This window comes from Poromitra crassiceps (genome assembly GCF_964638095.1).
Source record: "Poromitra crassiceps genome assembly, chromosome: 1".
NCBI classification, from domain to species: Eukaryota; Metazoa; Chordata; class Actinopteri; order Beryciformes; family Melamphaidae; genus Poromitra; species Poromitra crassiceps.
Window position 1 is genome coordinate 17,212,785 of NC_139623.1, and position 18,919 is coordinate 17,231,703.

Genomic DNA, 18,919 nt, shown 5'->3' on the forward strand with positions numbered 1-18,919 from the left:
TCCCCCTCCGTCAGGCATCTCCCCTCATTCTGCTGGATTTCTCGGGGGGCCGAGCGAGGCAGACAAGGAGGCGGAGGAGACTGAGAAGGGAAGGAGAGCTAGGCTAATTCATCAATAATCTTTACCTAATCCCCCCCCCTTTCTCCCTCTCCCTCTCCCTCTCCCTACTCTCTTTGCCTGGAGGCATTCAAGCAATACATCCATCCCCCATCCAACCTCACACACACAAAACACACACCCACCCCTTAGAACATGCGCGCACACACACATACGAGTCTGCCTGAACACGTCCAGAGGGAGAGGATGAATCAAGCTGGAGAGCGTTGTTTCTTTCCGCCGGAGTGTGTGCGTTCGTGGGTGTGCGGTGTAAGTCGAGTCGAGTCCTCCGAGGGGCTGTATGCCTTAGCTCTGACCGGGAGCTAAAATGGTGATTATAGACTAGAGACTAGGTGTGGCAAGATTGGGCGGCGTCAAAGGCTTTGTCTATAGCTCCCGTACAGCCCACCAACCGGGAGGGAGGCCATGCCTGTCTGTCACAGTGTGTCCCGGAGCGACGCTGCAGTCTGGGATTCACAGAGCCACTGCATGGGGCTGCACCGCGCTTAGACCCAGGACCTAAACCGCAGGGAATTAAGAAGCACAAGTTCAAGACGCTCGCTGGAATCTTTGAAGCCGACAAGAAGAAGTGAAGGACTGCTGGATTCTTTTACTGTGCTTTCTTTTTTCCTCCTCATTTATTTTACAACACATGACTAAATAGGATTTTCTAAAGGGAAAATAAAAAAGGAGCTGAACTTCTGCGGAGTGCCTTTTGAGTAGCAGGACTTTTGAAGAGGCTTGGGGGAATTCAAAGAGCTCTTCTGATTTTTTGTGTGATTTAAAGGATGCAACTTCAATGACAAAACAGTTTGGAATATGGGACTTTTTATCTATGATTTGGACTGTGGGGACAGACAACCATATTTTTGTGCTCGGTTCTGGGTACTTTTGATAAGTATGTCACATTTATGCCTTTTTTTGATAACTCTGCCCTATTTTGATTTCACTGAACTGTAGCAACTATTAACCTATACGTTTTCCAACATGCACCTCAAGTAACATCATGAACACTATTTCAGATACAGACACAACTTTCTTTTATAATCTGAACTTTAAAATACAATTAACGTCATGCCCTTTGTGCTTTTGACCTCTTTTTGAGATTGTTCTCAAGCTTTGTGTGCTTTCTAAGTGCAGCGGATCAATGAATGGACTAGAGAATTGACGTGTTACTGAACAAGCAAACCAAGTGATTTAGCCTGTTGTCACATCCAAGATAAAGATCTGCCAGGCGACTTGTTAGTGTCTGAGCCGTGTTTCATTGGATAGCCTGTGCTCTGGATGCTTGACAAGTATTGGCCAGCTCTCAGCTGATTAGTGTGTGTGTTGACCCTTTCCCATTCAACCCTTCCACGGCTGAGCGAGTAGAGCTGACCTCTGTGACTTCCTGCTTGTCCCTCATTCATTCATTGACCCCTCCTCTTTGCATGTCCGTCTCCCTCTCATACTGTACCTCTTATTTTCGTTTTCAAAACGCTGTACAATTGCTGGTAAAAATGGAAAGTGATACTGCAATTAAAACTCTAACCTCTTCCTTTCCCCTTCTCTCTACAGCACTTGCAGGTAAAATCTCCCCGACCAGCTCCGATGCCCTCTTCAGTTCCTCAGCAGCGACGGCCAGTCCCTCACCACCTAATGTCTACCTTCCTGCCAGCTTCAAACTGTCCAATGCCCAGCTGGCCTTCTTCTTGCGAGAGGCCCAGACCAGCGGGCAAGCTATTGGTGGTAGTAGGAGCAGCAGCAGCGGCAGCAGCCCCAGCGCAGGACATCCACTGCAACGCTCGGAGAGCTTTGTCGTCTTCCAGACCAAGGACCTTCCTGCCATCAACATAAGCTTTGGGCCTTTCGCCCGTGACCAAGCCCTGTCCAAGGAGCTGCTCCAGCCGGCGAGTCCACTGGATATCCCCGGCCAGCTGACAGTCAACTGGAAGGTGCGGGCATTCATTGTCCAGGCACGGGTCTTTTCCAGCAACCCCAAGGTCCAGGTGTTTTTCTACATCGCTGGCCGCGACTGGGACGACTTCAGGGCCCAGGACAGTCTGCCCTGTGTCCGTCTCCATGCCTTCCGTGATGTTCGGGAGACTAAAACCTCCTGCCGCATGAAAGGCAACCTGGCACAGTGCCTGGCCCAGCTGGAGCTGCCTCCGTCTTGGTTCAACACCAACATGGCTCCGCTGGGTCGGAGGAAAGGCTCCAGTGATGGACTCCTTGACGGACTCATGAGCGAGACCCTCCAGGCTGAGCTCTACTACACCCTCCACGAGCCTAATCTAGGGGGAGAGTGCAGCGAGGGTCCCGGCCACAGGTCACAGCACCCCCTGCTGCGCATCGGGAGCATCAGCCTGTACCAGGCCAGCCAGGAACAGCTGCTGGTGGACAAGCAGCTAGATAAGAACATGTTCCTCAGGCTGCCTGAGAAGCCCCTGAAGCCCGGCGAGACCCTCAAAATCTTCCTCTACCTGATGCCCAACTCTACTGTGGAGCAGTTCACCCTCAAGTAAGGCTCTTTTATATTGTATACTGTATGGATATGCCCTAATCCAGTGATTCTCAACATGTTTCATATCAAGGCCCCTTAATTTAGTCCACATTACAGCCACGGACCCCATTTGATGAGATTTTGTCTCTTTGACCCAAATCTGAGAATATTTTTTATTGTTAGATATGATTATAGAATCCCATGGCTATCTCTATTGTAGATAGAGAGATAACAGAGAAACTATAATGAGAACACTCATTATTTTACATTCTCTAATTGTGTTAACTTCTTGTAAATTAAATAATGGTGAAGTTTAACAATTCATTAGTTTGCTGGGGACCCCCTGGAACCCCCTCAAGGACCACTGGTGGTCCCCGGACCACACATTGAGAACCACTGCCCTAATCTCTCCCAAAAGATCCCCGTTGTGATTTCATTCTGTTTTCAACATTCGATCACTCCATCATAAATGACACCATGGCTGTTTACATGCACACAATAATCTAATTACCCTTACGTTAGGGGGGAAAAAAAAGCTGTTTATACATGGCAGAAGGAGGCACTGTGAGTCTTCTCGTTTTCATGCAAGACATGCAAGGATTGTTGTAGTGCAATATACAGCCAGCATTAGTCATGTCCTCCCTGTCATTAACTGCAGCCCCCTTTCCTGATCCTACTGCTCCCATGTACCCTCCCTGTAATGCACCCTGGCTTTAGACTGGACAGAATCATGTAACCTCCCTGTAATGTACCCTAGCTTTAGACTGGACGTAATCATGTACCCTCCCTGTAATGTACGCTGGCTTTAGACTGGACGTAATCATGTACCCTCCCTGTAATGTACGCTGGCTTTAGACTGGACGTAATCATGTACCCTCCCTGTAATGTACGCTGGCTTTAGCCTGGACGTAATCACGTAACCTCCCTGTAATGTACCCAGGCTTTAGACTGGACATAATCATGTAACCTCCCTGTAATGTACCCTGGCTTTAGCTTGGACGTAATCATGTAACCTCCCTGTAATGTACCCTGGCTTTAGCCTGGACGTAATCACGTAACCTCCCTGTAATGTACCTGGGCTTTAGACTGGACATAATTATGTAACCTCCCTGTAATGTACGCTGGCTTTAGACTGGACATAATCACGTAACCTCCCTGTAATGTACCCGGGCTTTAGACTGGACATAATCATGTAACCTCCCTGTAATGTACCTGGGCTTTAGACTGGACATAATTATGTAACCTCCCTGTAATGTACGCTGGCTTTAGACTGGACCTAATCATGTAACCTCCCTGTAATGTACCCTGGCTTTAGCCTGGACGTAATCACGTAACCTCCCTGTAATGTACGCTGGCTTTAGACTGGACGTAATCACGTAACCTCCCTGTAATGTACCCGGGCTTTAGACTGGACATAATCACGTAACCTCCCTGTAATGTACCCTGGCTTTAGACTCGACGTAAACAAAGACATGCAGTAACTTGTGAAGTCCCAGCCCAGTGTACAGGCTTACAACAATAGTATTATGTCCATGCAACTCTCCAATAATACCACGATTATCATAGCACTGCATGTCAAGCACTGCAAAGTAATATTATTAGATTAAGGTTTTTACTTAAACCCTATCTTAATCACAGCATTTTTATGATATCATTATGATCAAAGTAATGGTGTGTGGCTGCTGTCATATAACCCCAATTCCTATATTTTCCGTTTGAGGCATTCCACCATGAGGTGCACTGCCATTTATGTCCATTTGACTTCTAAAGAGGGAAATGAGCATATAATCACATATTTCATCCTTCTCATTACGTTCCCCTCCACTGAGCCAGCTAATGTGCCAGCAGTAATTAAAGTCAGGTAAGACAAAGGGGAGAAGACAGTTAAAGTATACAAGTAGGTTTGACCTTTTGAAGTGGGGGCTTAACGTACAGAGGCGATTTCTCTCTTCCTCTCAGTAGAGAATCATATGGCATTGTGTTTCTGTCTTCTTCTTCTTCTTCTTCTTCTTCTTCTTCTTCTTCTTCTTCTTCTTCTTCTTCTTCTTCTTCTTCTTCTTCTTCTTCTTCTTCGTTGGCATTGTGTTTCTGTGCTCTTCTTCTTCTTCTTCTTCTGGCATTTGGTATTAGGGGTGCTCCGATCACGTTTTTTGTCACTGATCACCGATCGCCTATGAGAAATATCTGCCAGACCGATCACGAGTGATCACCGATCACCTTTTTTTTGTAAGCAGCTATAGCAGTCTATTATAGAACAACTGAGGGAGCAGTTCCCTCAGTTCAGTTTATAAAGGAACACAAATAGTCCACTTTGGGATTTCCATGTTACCAGTTCAATGCAGTTCAGTTCACTCAACAAAAATACTCCATTCCGGGATTTCCCTGTTACACAAGAAAAATAACTTCGACCCAAGGAAACTATTTTATAGATTTATAAGCTAAAGCAGCTAAAGCTAACTGGAGCTATTAACGTTACGAGGATACACGCATATATGGATCAAACGCAGACTTAACACCACGCAAATGCCTCGGTAGGCGGGAGGGCTGGAGGTAACTTCTCTTTGCTCTACTCACCGGCTGATTTGTGTGATTCAAAGACGCAAGGGGCGTGTGTCTGGTTTGGTGTGGAGGTGAGTAAAAAAAACACTGACGAAAGCAAAGCGTGTGATTTGCAACACAATGATATAAACTATAGAGCACAATGTGAAAGTTACATGATAGACATTGAAGACATGAAAATGTTTTTTTACACCAATTAACTCTGCGGAGAAATGGGCTGTCTCATGTTTCTCATGTGCAGCATGATCGGCTATGCAATCGGCAACAATAAAGCAATATCTGCAATCAGCCGATCGCATATTTGATGTCAAAATCGGCAGATACAGATTGTATATATAATTTTTATTGTTACGTTTTCAGACATAGGTTTAGTGCCATCAACAATACACACCCAAGCAAATAACAAAACAAAACAACAACAAATAGTCTTCAAATAAGTTGCATGCACAAGTATGATGTAATGGCGACACCGACAGTGTGAGTGCTTGATCTGAAAATAAACAGTTTTCTCCCACCCCGTAAACTTAGTCCCACATCCAGTCGATTATATAGGTTTTAGTTTTAAATTATTAAAAACTAACAAACAAAACAAAAAACAAGACAAGTAAACAAACAGGCAGATACAGATTGAGTGCAGATCGATCGGAGCACCTCTAGTTGGCATCCTTTATGTTGTATTACCGCCTCCCATACCCCACCGGCTTCCCACCCATCAGGAATGTCTGACCAAGCCGGAAGCATCCGCGGCTTCTGTACATTTCTACACAGGTACTACTGCTGATCCATCCACCAACAGACATGCAGCTTCCACAATCATTCAATCAGTGTTCATTTCCACTCATTCCAATTTAAACTAGAAAAGTGCACTCAGTAGAGTGCAAATGTCCGCCAGGCACTGCTATGCCTAACCATTGCCAGACCGGAGTGGGGATTCAGATGGATAACACACACTCACTCATGCACGCACGCACGCATGCACACACACACACACACACACACACACACACACACACACACACACACACACACACACACACACACACACATGACCATGCAACATTACATGTTGATAATAATAAGCATTATAATAATATACTGTAATTGCAATGCAATCATCATTTCATAAATTGACAAACACAACTAAAATAACATGTAATATAATAAAAGGTGAATACTAAATAATTAAATTATATAATCTATACTATAATCCTATACTGTAATACGAATGCGAAGTGTCGTGAGTTTGTGTGAGCACAATTGTGTTCGGCCACAGTTATGCCATTTTACGTCCCATCAGCCTGAATCTTTCAGGAAGTATAAAGAGCACCCCTGCGGGAGCCGGATCTTTTTATTAGGTAATTAGGGCCGATTAATTGTCCCAATTACCTAATGATTGCCCTAATTACCTAATGATGTGATGTCATCTGAACAATGATGACATCATATGGTGACATCATCACTGATGACATCACTCACTGACGACATCACTCACTGATGACATCATCATTGAGTGCTCGAGTGACATCACCAATTCTATACATAAGGGATATCATCAGTGATTTATGATGAATCTGAGTGTGTCCCGGAGGCTTTGTATACCATGGTGTTCAGACCGGGCGTGGTCTAACTCCCATAGATAGGTCCACTAGTGCAGTGGTTCTCAACTGGTGTAGCCTCAGGACCCACTATTTTCCACTCAAATTTAAAACAAATTGAAATAAGGCAGACCTGAATTACAGGCCTATTAAATTTAAACAAGTCAAACTGGTCATGCTCAGAAAGTCTTATTTGAACTGTATGAAATATGAAATAAAAGGCAGACTTATCGGGGCCAGGTTAGCTTCAGAGGATAAGATCAAAATCCATGACAGACCCATATAATCGGCTCTCTGGAGTCACTCACCATTCATATAAGATCGCCATATGAAAAATAGATTGCAGTCAACTGAGAATAGAACAAGAAAAACATTCGTGGCTCTGTAGGCTACATAATTAAATTAAGCCTACTTACCACTTTATGTCTTAACAGCTCAACGATGCGTGGAGAAATATGATCACTATTAATCACCGCCGTGAATATCATAAACGGAGCCTCAAATGGAGTGAGGGTAATATTCTCCTACATGCCAGAAAAGCCTATATAATATAGATATGGGATAAATATGGGATAGCCCCAATACTAAATATGCAGGCTACTCTTGCATGTTTCAGCTGGAACTGTGTCCTGTAGGCTGTATGCCAATATATGAGCAAAAATAGGCTAGTTTTTATCAATGAAAACTATGCCCGCATCGTCTAAATTCAGTTCAGCAGTTTTCTCTTTTATATTAGGCTATCATTATTTTATATATGAATTATTCGATCAGTGCAACCACACACATAATGAGTGATAGAGATCATTATTCATTGAGCATGTGTTTCTAAATCTATGGTCTAATTAGGCTTACAGATTGTGGAAATTTATAGACTGAGATTACACATTTACACTCGCAAAAAGCTGCTGTAGGAGACAGAAATCGCTGATCAAAGTAAATCAAATGACTGATGTGAATACAAGCGGCAGCTTTAGCAGTCCTTCAGCAGACTATATCCAATGCGGATTTTCATTCTGACATAGGCTACATTAAATATCCGCTAAAAACTCTGATCACACTGCGCTTTCATTGAACGAGGAAATGGGTGTGGAAATGGGTGTGGGCGTGGATCAACTCAGCTGTTCATAATGTGATTGGCTAGCGCACCTCTTTCGCGTGGACGCGTGCCTGTGCACGAGCGAAAAACGTGCGCGTGCACAGGCAGATCCCAGATAAATCCAGCTTCAGTTATCGAGTAGAAAACCAGCGTCGTAGTATCGTTAAACTAGATAGCTTTGATCCTGTTCAGTCAAACCAGATCAAAGTGACAGATCGCGGGTCTGTTAACACATTGACTGCCAGCCCTTTTTTCAATGCTGTAGGTAGGTTGTGCCAGGTTTTTTTTTGAGGATTCTGGCTCATTTTACAAGAGCCGAGGATTCTTTTCTGTTAAGACTTCGTGAACACCAATCATCTAAAAAGAACTAATAGAATGTGTGCTTTCTCTGTCTAAAAGAGTTAGTTTGTAGAGTTAGTAGTTATGTAGATATTAGCCGTTGAGTACAGCATGGTTTCAGAGATTTTCAGAGAGTTTTGAGATAAATGGATTTTTAGAACCACCTCACGTGCCTGTGATTATGGGTGCCCTTGGGCAAGTCTGTATACTGTATTGTGTGTGTGTGTGTGTGTGTGTGTGTGTGTGTGTGTGTCTCCAAACTCCTCCCTCCGTCTGTGCTGCTGCTGCTGGCTCCTGCTGGCGCTCTCGGGCAGTCTGGATTACTGTAAAACGGGCTCGTTCGTTTCTTGAGGTGTCGGCTGAGAGCTTTGAAGAAGCTTTTGCGATTCTGGTCTTATTTATGCGCAAAGGTACTCGAGTGTGTGTGTGTGCGCGCGCGTGTGTGTGTGTGTGTGTGTGTGTGTGTGTGTGTGTGTGTGTGAAATCGAAAGAGTTTTCGCCCAGCTATTTCCTTGAAAATTAGAATGGCTTTCTCCCGCGGACCCGTGGCTGTTTTTTGCTCGGCTTTCTCTCTGTCTGGAGGGCACTGTCGCCACTTAGTGGTCGGTAAAATAGATTATACACATTCTCTTCCTCCAATAGTGGTATAGGAGACGTAAAAGGGGTTGATCGATGTCCCACCGTCAAAAAAAAAAAATGTTTATGTAAGCCGAGATATCTCGTCCTTGGCACTCAACGGTTGGATTATGTAAGCCGAGATATCTCGTCCTTGGCACTCAACGTGTTAAGATAGCTTCGTAGTATAGGGTACTGGTCATGCTAATCCAGTTTCAATAGTCTGAATTTAACTAATATGAAATAAAAAGGCAGACTTTTCTTGAATCACAGGCAGGCTATATGCTTTTTAGTTAAACTGGTCATACCTTTTAATTAAAGGTCCCAATTCGTGCAGCTGTAACCTCTTAAAAAAGTGTGTCTCTGGTCCATAAAACATGATTCTGGATTAATCTGTCGAAAATATAGCAACCCCGTTTGTTGTGACGGAGTTCTCACATCCTCATCTCGTCGCTTCCCAAGAATGGCCTGGTTCTATAATATATTCAGAACTAACAGTTCCCATTGGCCGCTGAGGGAGAGCCCGCCCCAGGCTCCCAGCGGCCAATCAGATTAGCGTCTGTGGACCAGCACGCTAGGTTGCGAGTTATCGTTAACTTAACGGTACTACGCTAAAGAGGACATCTCAAAATGCCTAGACTTACCGAATGCACCTCTGCAGTTGCTGGATCACGTACAGTTGGCGTCGCTCCAGCTAGAAGTGTTAATTTTGTGGCTATAGACTAAATGGTGCAGGTAGCTTGTGTGAGGGAGACCCGCGCAGTATGCAGGAGGAAGCTAGTGACGTCCCAATTCCCCTCTGGGCAAACGAAGCGTTTGGGGGTGTGGCTTGGAGGAGACTGCAGGGGGACGCTGGATAGGGACAAATCCAACTGTGGCAGTTCTGAGCGTGTGACCACTCATTACAGGGAGGGCTGACAGCAGTATATATGCATTTACAAGTAAAAACAGCTTTTGCACGGAATGGGACCTTTAAACTGGGGCCATGCTAATCCAGTTTCAATCATCTGAATTGAACTAAAATTAAATATGAAATGAAAAGGCAGACTTCTCTTGAATTACAGGCAGAGCATATGCTTCAGCTTGTTAAACAAGTAAAACTGGTCAGGCTAATCCAGTTTCAATAATCTGAATTTAACTCAAATGAAATATGAAAAAAAAAAAAATGTTGGGCCAATGTCCGTGACCCAATCAAAACGGCCCTGCGACCCACCTTTGGGTCGCGACCCACCAGTTGAGAAACGCCGCACTAGTGGATTTAATAACAGTAGGTACTTGCTACTTACTACTGAACAATTTGGGGGGGGGTGTGGTTTATATGTCTGTGGACACAATTTGGCCGTGCGAGAGTGTGTCCCAAGCGTGCAAGATACAGCCACGAAACTTTACAGCTGTGTAGTTGACTTCACAATGAGAAAATCTGATGCTGGATGTAGGCAGAAGAGGAGATTCGGGCGCGAGGCACAGAATGTATAGGAAACAGTGAATGGATAAATCCAGAAGTAGGCGGTAATGCAACATAAAGGATGCCAACAGCCATAAAACACCACAGAAGAAGAAGACTTCATAACGAAGGCTGAGTTTGAAGATGGGTGTGGTCCGAGCAAGGGGGGGCAAAAGCAGCTGGTGTGATCCCACCGCAAGATGGGCTCTAGTCTTTCTAGTCAAATCAAGAGGGTCAGTGTTCAGTGTATGACATTAGTGTTCTGCCTCTTGACAGTAGAGCCATAATGGCTATTCATTAATATATGTCCACGTTAAATTGACCCAGTGCTTGCTGAAATCCTGAAATCAAGCTGTAGAGGGGATATGAGGCGAGTCTTGTATCTCTAGTCCCAGCAATTCTCCTTTCCTTTCCTCAACTTTCAAAACAGGCTTAGGCTGTGTGTCCATATAGCATATTTTTGCTGAGCTCCAGCGTCTTTCTTCAGTTGTTTCCAATGAGGAGAGCGTGCATGCGAGCGTCTGCGTCCGTCTAGAGAAAGTGTGCTGCACCAACCTTTTTTGTGCGTCCGCACCCAGCGTTTCCAGCTGAAAATATCTGAACTTTTCAGAAATGGTGTCGAGCGTTCAGAGGGGAACCGTCTGGGCCTTCTAGGTATTCAGTGAAGGCCCAAGAAGAAATTGAAAAGAAAATAATTTCCCCCCTAATAAATTATTTGTATTTGTTATTTATTCGTTTTCATTCACTGAAATAACAGTAATAATGTCCCTAAATTGCTATGATCTTGGACTCACTTTGTTTCAGCAAATATGGCAAATGGATTGACAGCAAGCCAGCAACCCTTCACGAAGACCCGACTCTGGTCATGACATGGGGAAGACAATTTTGATGACAGGTGTTTTAACCCAGTGGTTCTCAAATGGGGGGCACTTTGCCAGGGGGGTCCGCGAAAAGGTTTCAAGTAAAAAAAAATTTTTTTTTTTTTTTTTTTTTAATTAAAAAATAAAATGCTACATGTTACTTATTCCTTCTCAAACTACTTCCTACATGGTGCTAGTCTATCAAAATATCTTGGCTGTCATTGATTGTGTTGCATAGTGGTTTTCTGTACTGTTGACAAATTGTGATATTATTGTAAGTCGCTTTGGACAAAACAAAAGCGTCTGCTAAATGACGTAATGTAAATGTAATGTAATAAAAAAATATATATATCTTTTTTTTTTGCAAAATCTTCATAGATCAACGAAAATAGTTTATGCTTTAAATCTAAAATGGTTCATGGATTACATTCTAATAACAAACCTATCAAATTAAAAGTCAAGCACGTTACCGTGGAAACAATTAAGCTTAGCCCAAAATCACAAATCAGAATGAGGGGGTCCCCGGTATATTTTCTATCTTGTAAGGGGTCCTTGGCTGAAAAACATTTGTTAACCAATCAGAATTTCATTGAGTTGTGGGGTTAGCCAATCACAATTACAGTAGTTGAGTTGTGGGTGGGATATTTCCAGGCATTCGTGAAGACAAGCCAACCAGGAGACGAGACGGACGACAAGGAGGGAGGAGTTAATGATGATTCGGAGATTTAGGGCAAGTAGGAAGTGTGGCGAAGTTTTCAAGATGCCTGTTCAAACCAAAGGATAAAATTAGAGCTATCAACCTGCAAAAAGCTATATTTTCGCCATTTCCAGGCTAGCAACTGGGATTTTTAGGCCTTGGCCACACTGATCCGTCAGAAAATGGACAGAACGGATAGATGGATAGATTTATGTCCGTTGCATGTACAAGTAACCTACTTGTACAGCAGGTGGCGGTAAGCACCTTGAAGGTGTCAGCGACCCGCCTATAAACCGAGAGAAGAAGAAAGCTGGCGTCAGCTAGCTGTTAGCTCTGTGTGCTACGTTACTTATGTGGCAATAAAATGCCACCGAATGACCAGATTAGATGGTGAAATCAGACGGTGACACTGACTATCACGTTGTACAACAGCGGGATGGTGTACACAGCATTAATTATAGCCATCTTCTTTGAAAAGTTGAAACAAATCTCGGAACACCTCCTCTCGAGACCTCGACTCTGATTGGCTTAACGGACAGTGACTATCCGACCATCCGATACGTCCATCCAGAAAAAGTTCATCCCTCTTCAACTTTCTGTCCATCAAAACGTATGCAAATTTTCTGGATACGTACGCTTCTGAGTACTCCACGGACAGTCGGACAGCTGTCATTGAAAATGAATGGAAGTGAACAGAGAAATGAACGCACACGGACATACACGACGGATCAGTGTGGCCAAGGCCTTACCCTTAGTTTACATGCAGTTGGGCACAAGAGGCTATATTACAGTTACTGCTGTGCGGTGCTGTGCTGTGGGTTGCTTGTTGCTTTTTGGGGGATTTGGGTTTTGTCTTCAAGTGAACCACTTTGAACGTCATTGGTAAGTTATTATTTTATTTTATTTGATTGCTGGTGGTGTCGCTGGGGCAGCTTGCTGTCAGTGTGCAGGGGGAGTTTTGGACCCACACATTTTTTGTTTGTTGTGTCTCGCTTCACTTCGCTTGCCACCAGACCCTCGGGAGTTACATAAACGTCACTGCGTGCTTGTTTCCCCAAACCCGCCTCAGTCTGTCTTGAGTTCGTTGTGCTTTTAGTCTTCACCTGGTCTTTTTGTGTATTGAGCTAATTGTTAAAGCTGTGGTTGTGTTATTGACAGGGACAGCCATTTGTTTATGTAGCCTAATGTAATTTTCATAGCTGAGGAGGAGTAGTGGAGTAATCATTGTGTGTAACGATACAGCGACCTAAGCTGGCTGTGGAAGACAACTCATCATAGATCTTGGGCATGTAGTCTTTCCAATAGCCTGTTCACGCCCTCACCAATGCGTAAGATGCACGCAGTGCGCACAGAGAGAGACCTCAGACTTGCACGTACTGTACATTATAGAAGGCCCGGTTCGCCACTGCGAGCGCTCCTTTTTTCCTGTCAATCTGCTACTTGGAAGTGCGCTGGGATCAGCGCTCCCCAGCGTATTGCCAGTGTTTAACTGCCAGGAAAAGATGCTATATGGGCACACGCGGCCTTAGAGGGTTAGAGAATATACAGTATGATTATTATACTCATGAAAGCTTGAGGAAAGTAAGCCTTTGTCTTCTTCCTGGCTTGAATATGGCAGCAAATCATGCATGTTGATGAAAGTGACCCAATAAACTAGGCTACTAACTGAGGTATGATGATGAAATGCATTGTAAACATGGGGTGTCATCTTAATAGGAACTCTCACAGAGAATTAATTAAGCTTCAATGACTCATTAAGCACCAACATAAATGATACAGTAGTGGTAAAAGTTAAGCAGGCACACTGTTTCATTGGTATCTCTCATTTCATCCCACTGCTTCTCTACAGGTTGTGGTCAGAACAAATCCACTCAAAAATGTGTTAAGACACTAGGCTGCATTTACACTTCGCCGGTTGCACCAACTGGTCTTACGACTGGTCTTAAGCTAAGTCGCTCGTAACTTTACGACCTAACAGCTACGCCGGTTGCACCAACAGGGCTTAAGCCTTCTTCTCACTAAGACCGGGCGTAAATATTACGCCTAGTCCAGAGCAGGCGTAAGGTGCAGTCATGGGTACAGTATAGACGGTTTTCACCTGTGTGTTGCGCAATAGCTACAACCCCTCAGCACTCTGGCTGTATTCAGACCGGAGTACATTATAAACGTTATAAATATAGTCACGTTATAAACAACTAACCAACACTGGGGGTCCGTATGTTAACAGTGTTACTCGAAATGGTTAAGTTAAATCAATTTGGTCATTCAGTGGTGTTTTACTGCCATGTAAAGTAACTAACTAGCCGCTAGCATTAGCCAAAGTAGCCGATTACCCATCAGTGGAGCGTCATTTGAAGTCAGCACACTCTTCTAAACAGGTCACGCGACCTGTTTGTCTAACTGTGATGTCACTCAGGCAGTTGTGATGTCATCAGTGATGTCACTTGAGCACTTGATGTAGTATGAGCCGATGGCATACAGTTGCACGATAGTGCCTAGGTGGGTGTGCGCCGCGGTGTCTGTCTGTCAGTCATGGCGATTTCCATAACTGCAGCCATGGTGCATCATCTCGAGACTCTCCACCGTAGGAAACAAGTGTGCGTGTATTCAAATTTGAACTGTTGTATAAAAGCAATATCACACTCGCGGTCGTGCTGTTGTTACTGTATATCAGCACAGCTGTGATTCGGTTGGCCACAGCACGCCCTCTCGTGTGATATTGCTTTAATGAAAGGACACAGAATGCCTTCATGAGCCAGTCAGAATTGAGTATTCAACAAAGCCATGTAAAAGGTGTGATAGTTCACATCTAAGTGGATAGTTATATGATTGTCTGCCATTTAGCATCATAAGCATCAACCACTAAGCTATTACTGGAATTGTTTGTATGCCCCACCGATCTACGGTTGAGGCGAATGTTCTTCTTGGGAATCCAAGTCAGTAAAGGGTTACACACTACACATCAACATGTTATGCTTCGGTTGCAGCACGGAGGTTTGAACTGGTTCAACCAGCTCCGTTCTTCCACACATGATCTTGAATTGTTTTACATAAACAAGTTGTACTCCGTGGAACATTCACGTACCACATAGGAGTATGTTACCTTTGTCACTTTTGAGATCGTAACCCTAATCTGAGGTGACCTGTTGCCAAATAGAAGCTTCTCACACTTTCCATACATCACCTCATCTCCAGCATTTATTTAAGTGAATTTGGTTCATGCATCCTCTATTTTGTTTACTGACATGATGACAAATGTCAATAATAAGCAAAATCTTGGCATTTATATACATTTTATATGGCTCAAATACATAAATACGTAAATAGGTTCAGGCGCAAACTGCCTGCCATGCATCACCCAGGTGTGACACATCAGTGGTGGATGAGTTGAGTTCTCTCCCCCCTCCCCTGATACTGTATGTGAAGCACGTTGAGTATCTAGAAAGGCGCTATATAAATGCAATCAATTAAATAATTAATTTAATTAACAGACTGCTGCTTAGTCCAGCAAAAGTAGAAGTCATGTGTATCTCCAAAGTTCCAAAGATCTGTCGTCTTGCATACGTGGCCAATGCGGAGTAGGCCGCATTGAAGCAAATGGCTGCGTATCTGATCCGAATATTCCAGCACAAATCGACGGAACAGAACCACACTCGGTGTAGTTAAGCCATTAGGTATGTTGAAACAAAGCGTATGTGTGAAGGGCGGAAGGGTGTGCGCACAACACAGCAATAACAACTAGAACGGGCTAAATTTGCTGAAGCAAATTTGATTGTGCTTGCTCCCCCGTGACGCTCCGCCCCCCTTGCACCGCCCCTGCCTTAGACCCCACGGCCTCCCATCCAGTATCAATACAGCCCCAATCGGCAATGTGTAGCTAGGACGTGTTTAGGCCGTTGCAAGGGTGTATTAACTGGATGCTATGGTGTTTTCGGCTCATCGGTATAGGGCATTCGTAGATCGTTGCTAGGGTGTACTAAGTAGTTGTGGGCGGGAAATGGGCGGGCCTTTGTGAGTACAAGCGGGAGGAGCCAAGGAAACCAGGGCAGAAAGAATTTTGATCGTAGAAGCTATGGTTCCAAACTTACAAACCAAAACATAAAGAGGGCAGCTATAGCGCCACCGTGAGGTCAATTGGTATAATTTTTTAGGCCAGATTAGAAGAGTACTCTATGAACCTATGTACCCAATTTGGGAACAGTCGCTCTTACAGTTTGTGAGATACAGCTACTGAATGCTGCTATAGCGCCCCCTATAGGCGAAATGACCCAATTTTATTTTTATCAGCTCAGAGTACATATGTGCATACCTGGACCAAGTTTGGTTCGGATCGGACAATGTGGTCCGGAGTTATGGTGGTTTTTGTGAAGTAGGCCCCACCCACCCCCGCCCCCTACAGGCCAAATGACACTTTCTTTTCTGAAATCAGCTCAGAAGTGTCAAGTGTCATACAAGAAAGAAGGCTGGCCATAATTCCAATGAATCAGCACTTCCTGCCGCCCTTCAAAATAAACCAATTTAGAAGGTACAGGTACTGAATGCTGCTATAGCGCCCCCTAGAGGCGAAATGACAAAATATTTGTCCTATAGGCTCAGAGTACATCCGTCCACACCTGTACCAAGTTTGGTTAGCATCGGACGATCTTTGTGAAATAGGCCCCACCCACAGAACTTTGGAGGTCGATTATATCGCAACGGTGCAGAATAAAAAAAAAAACGCAAAATAAGTTTTGTGCGGGACAGTCCACACACGCTCTGTGATGTGGTTTGGTGAAGATCGGGCAAAATTTGAAGGATAAATAGCGAAAAAACGCTTTTCGACAAAATTCAAAATGGCGGAAAATCTAGTTAGACGGAAATGGGCGGGGCCTATATCAGCAGATGCGGAATGACCCAAGGAATCCAGGGAAAAAATAATTTTGAATGTAGCCCTTACGGTTCAAAAATTATGGACCAAAACGTAAGGACGGCTGTTATAGCGCCACCATCTGGTCAAATACTAAAATTTTCCCGCACAGAGTAAAAGGTGACTCTGTAAACCTACCTACAAAGTTTGGTAATAGCAGGTCATACGGTGTCTGAGCTAGAGCTAATTTAATGCCAACGATTTCGAAACCCCATTCAAGTGAATGGGAAAAAAAATCGTACGTTAACGCCAATATCGCGAAAACCGGCGAACGAAACCCTTAGCAATCCAAATGCACACGATTCCTCAATGAGCCGCACGTTTTGATGTCTCCCATGTCTGTGTAGTGTGAAAACTGTAGGAGAAATGGCGAACCAAACTTTTGGATAGAAGAAAATATAGAGATAGTAAATAAATACTAGAACGGGCTAAATTTGCTGAAGCAAATTTGATTGTGCTTGCTCCCGCGTGACGCTCCGCCCCCCTTGCACCGCCCCTGCCTTAGACCCCGCCCTCCCATCCAGTATCAATACAGCCCCAATCGGCAATGTGTAGCTAGGACGTGTTTAGGCCATTGCAAGGGTGTATTAATTGGATGCTATGGTGTTACAGGTACTGAATGCTGCTATAGCGCCCCCTAGAGGCGAAATGACACAATATTTGTCCTATAGGCTCAGAGTACATCCGTCCACACCTGTACCAAGTTTGGTTAGCATCGGACGATCTTTGTGAAATAGGCCCCACCCACAGAAATTTGGAGGTCGATTATATCGCAACGGTGCGGAATTTCAAAAAAACGCAAAATAAGTTTTGTGCGGGACAGTCCACACACGCTGTGTGATGTGGTTTGGTGAAGATCGGGCAAAATTTGAAGGAGAAATAGCGAAAAAACACTTTTCGACAAAATTCAAAATGGCGGAAAATCTAGTTAGACGGAAATGGGCGGGGCCTATATCAGCAGATGCGGAATGACCCAAGGAATCCAGGGAAAAAAGAATTTTGAATGTAGCCCTTACGGTTCAAAAGTTATGGACCAAAACGTAAGGACGGCTGTTATAGCGCCACCATCTGGTCAAATAGTGGAATTTTCCCGCACAGAGTAAAAGGTGACTCTGTAAACCTACCTACAAAGTTTGGTAATAGCAGGTCATACGGTGTCTGAGCTAGAGCTAATTTAATGCCAACGATTTCGAAACCCCATTCAAGTGAATGGGGAAAAAAATCGTACGTTAACGCCAATATCGCGAAAACCGGCGAACGAAACCCTTAGCAATCCAAATGCACACGATTCCTCAATGAGCCGCACGTTTTGATGTCTCCCATGTCTGTGTAGTGTGAAAACTGTAGGAGAAATGGTGAAGCAAACTTTTGGATAGAAGAAAAATAACTAGAACGGGCTAAATTTGCTGAAGCAAATTTGATTGTGCTTGCTCCCGCGTGACGCTCCGCCCCCCTTGCACCGCCCCTGCCTTAGACCCCGCCCTCCCATCCAGCATCAATACAGCCCCAATCGGCAATGTGTAGCTAGTACGTGTTTAGGCCGTTGCAAGGGTGTATTAACTGGATGCTATGGTGTTACAGGTACTGAAGGCTGCTATAGCGCCCCCTAGAGGCGAAATGACACAATATTTGTCCTATAGGCTCAGAGTACATCCGTCCACACCTGTACCAAGTTTGGTTAGCATCGGACGATCTTTGTGAAATAGGCCCCACCCACAGAACTTTGGAGGTCGATTATATCGCAACGGTGTGGAATTAAAAAAAAACGCAAAATAAGTTTTGTGCGGGACATTCCACACACGCTGTGTGATGTGGTTTGGTGAAGATCGGGCAAAATTTGAAGGAGAAATAGCGAAAAAACGCTTTTCGACAAAATTCAAAATGGCGGAATATCTAGTTAGACGGAAATAGGCGGGGCCTATATCAGCAGATGCGGAATGACCCAAGGAATCCAGGGAAAAAAGAATTTTGAATGTAGCCCTTACGGTTCAAAAGTTATGGACCAAAACGTAAGGAATGCTGCTATAGCGCCCCCTAGAGGCGAAATGACACAATATTTGTCGTATAGGCTCAGAGTACATCCGTCCACACCTGTACCAAGTTTGGTTAGCATCGGACGATCTTTGTGAAATAGGCCCCACCCACAGAACTTTGGAGGTCAATTATATCGCAACGGTGCAGAATTAAAAAAAAACGCAAAATAAGTTTTGTGCGGGACAGTCCACACACG

The 18,919-nt window shown here is 44.3% G+C and overlaps 1 protein-coding gene across 1 annotated transcript in view; it reads left to right on the top strand.

Moving 5' to 3' along the window:
- Nucleotides 1-915: 915 nt before the first annotated feature.
- The window catches only part of tmem132e (transmembrane protein 132E), a gene marked incomplete at both ends in the record, with an annotated part of 750,910 nt that continues 732,906 nt past the window's right edge, over nucleotides 916-18,919 (top strand). Inside the window, 2 exons of the mRNA XM_083638875.1 lie at nucleotides 916-994; nucleotides 1,654-2,596. Of these exons, the coding sequence (XP_083495001.1) occupies nucleotides 916-994; nucleotides 1,654-2,596 (1,022 nt within the window). The remainder of the gene's footprint in view (nucleotides 995-1,653; nucleotides 2,597-18,919) is intronic.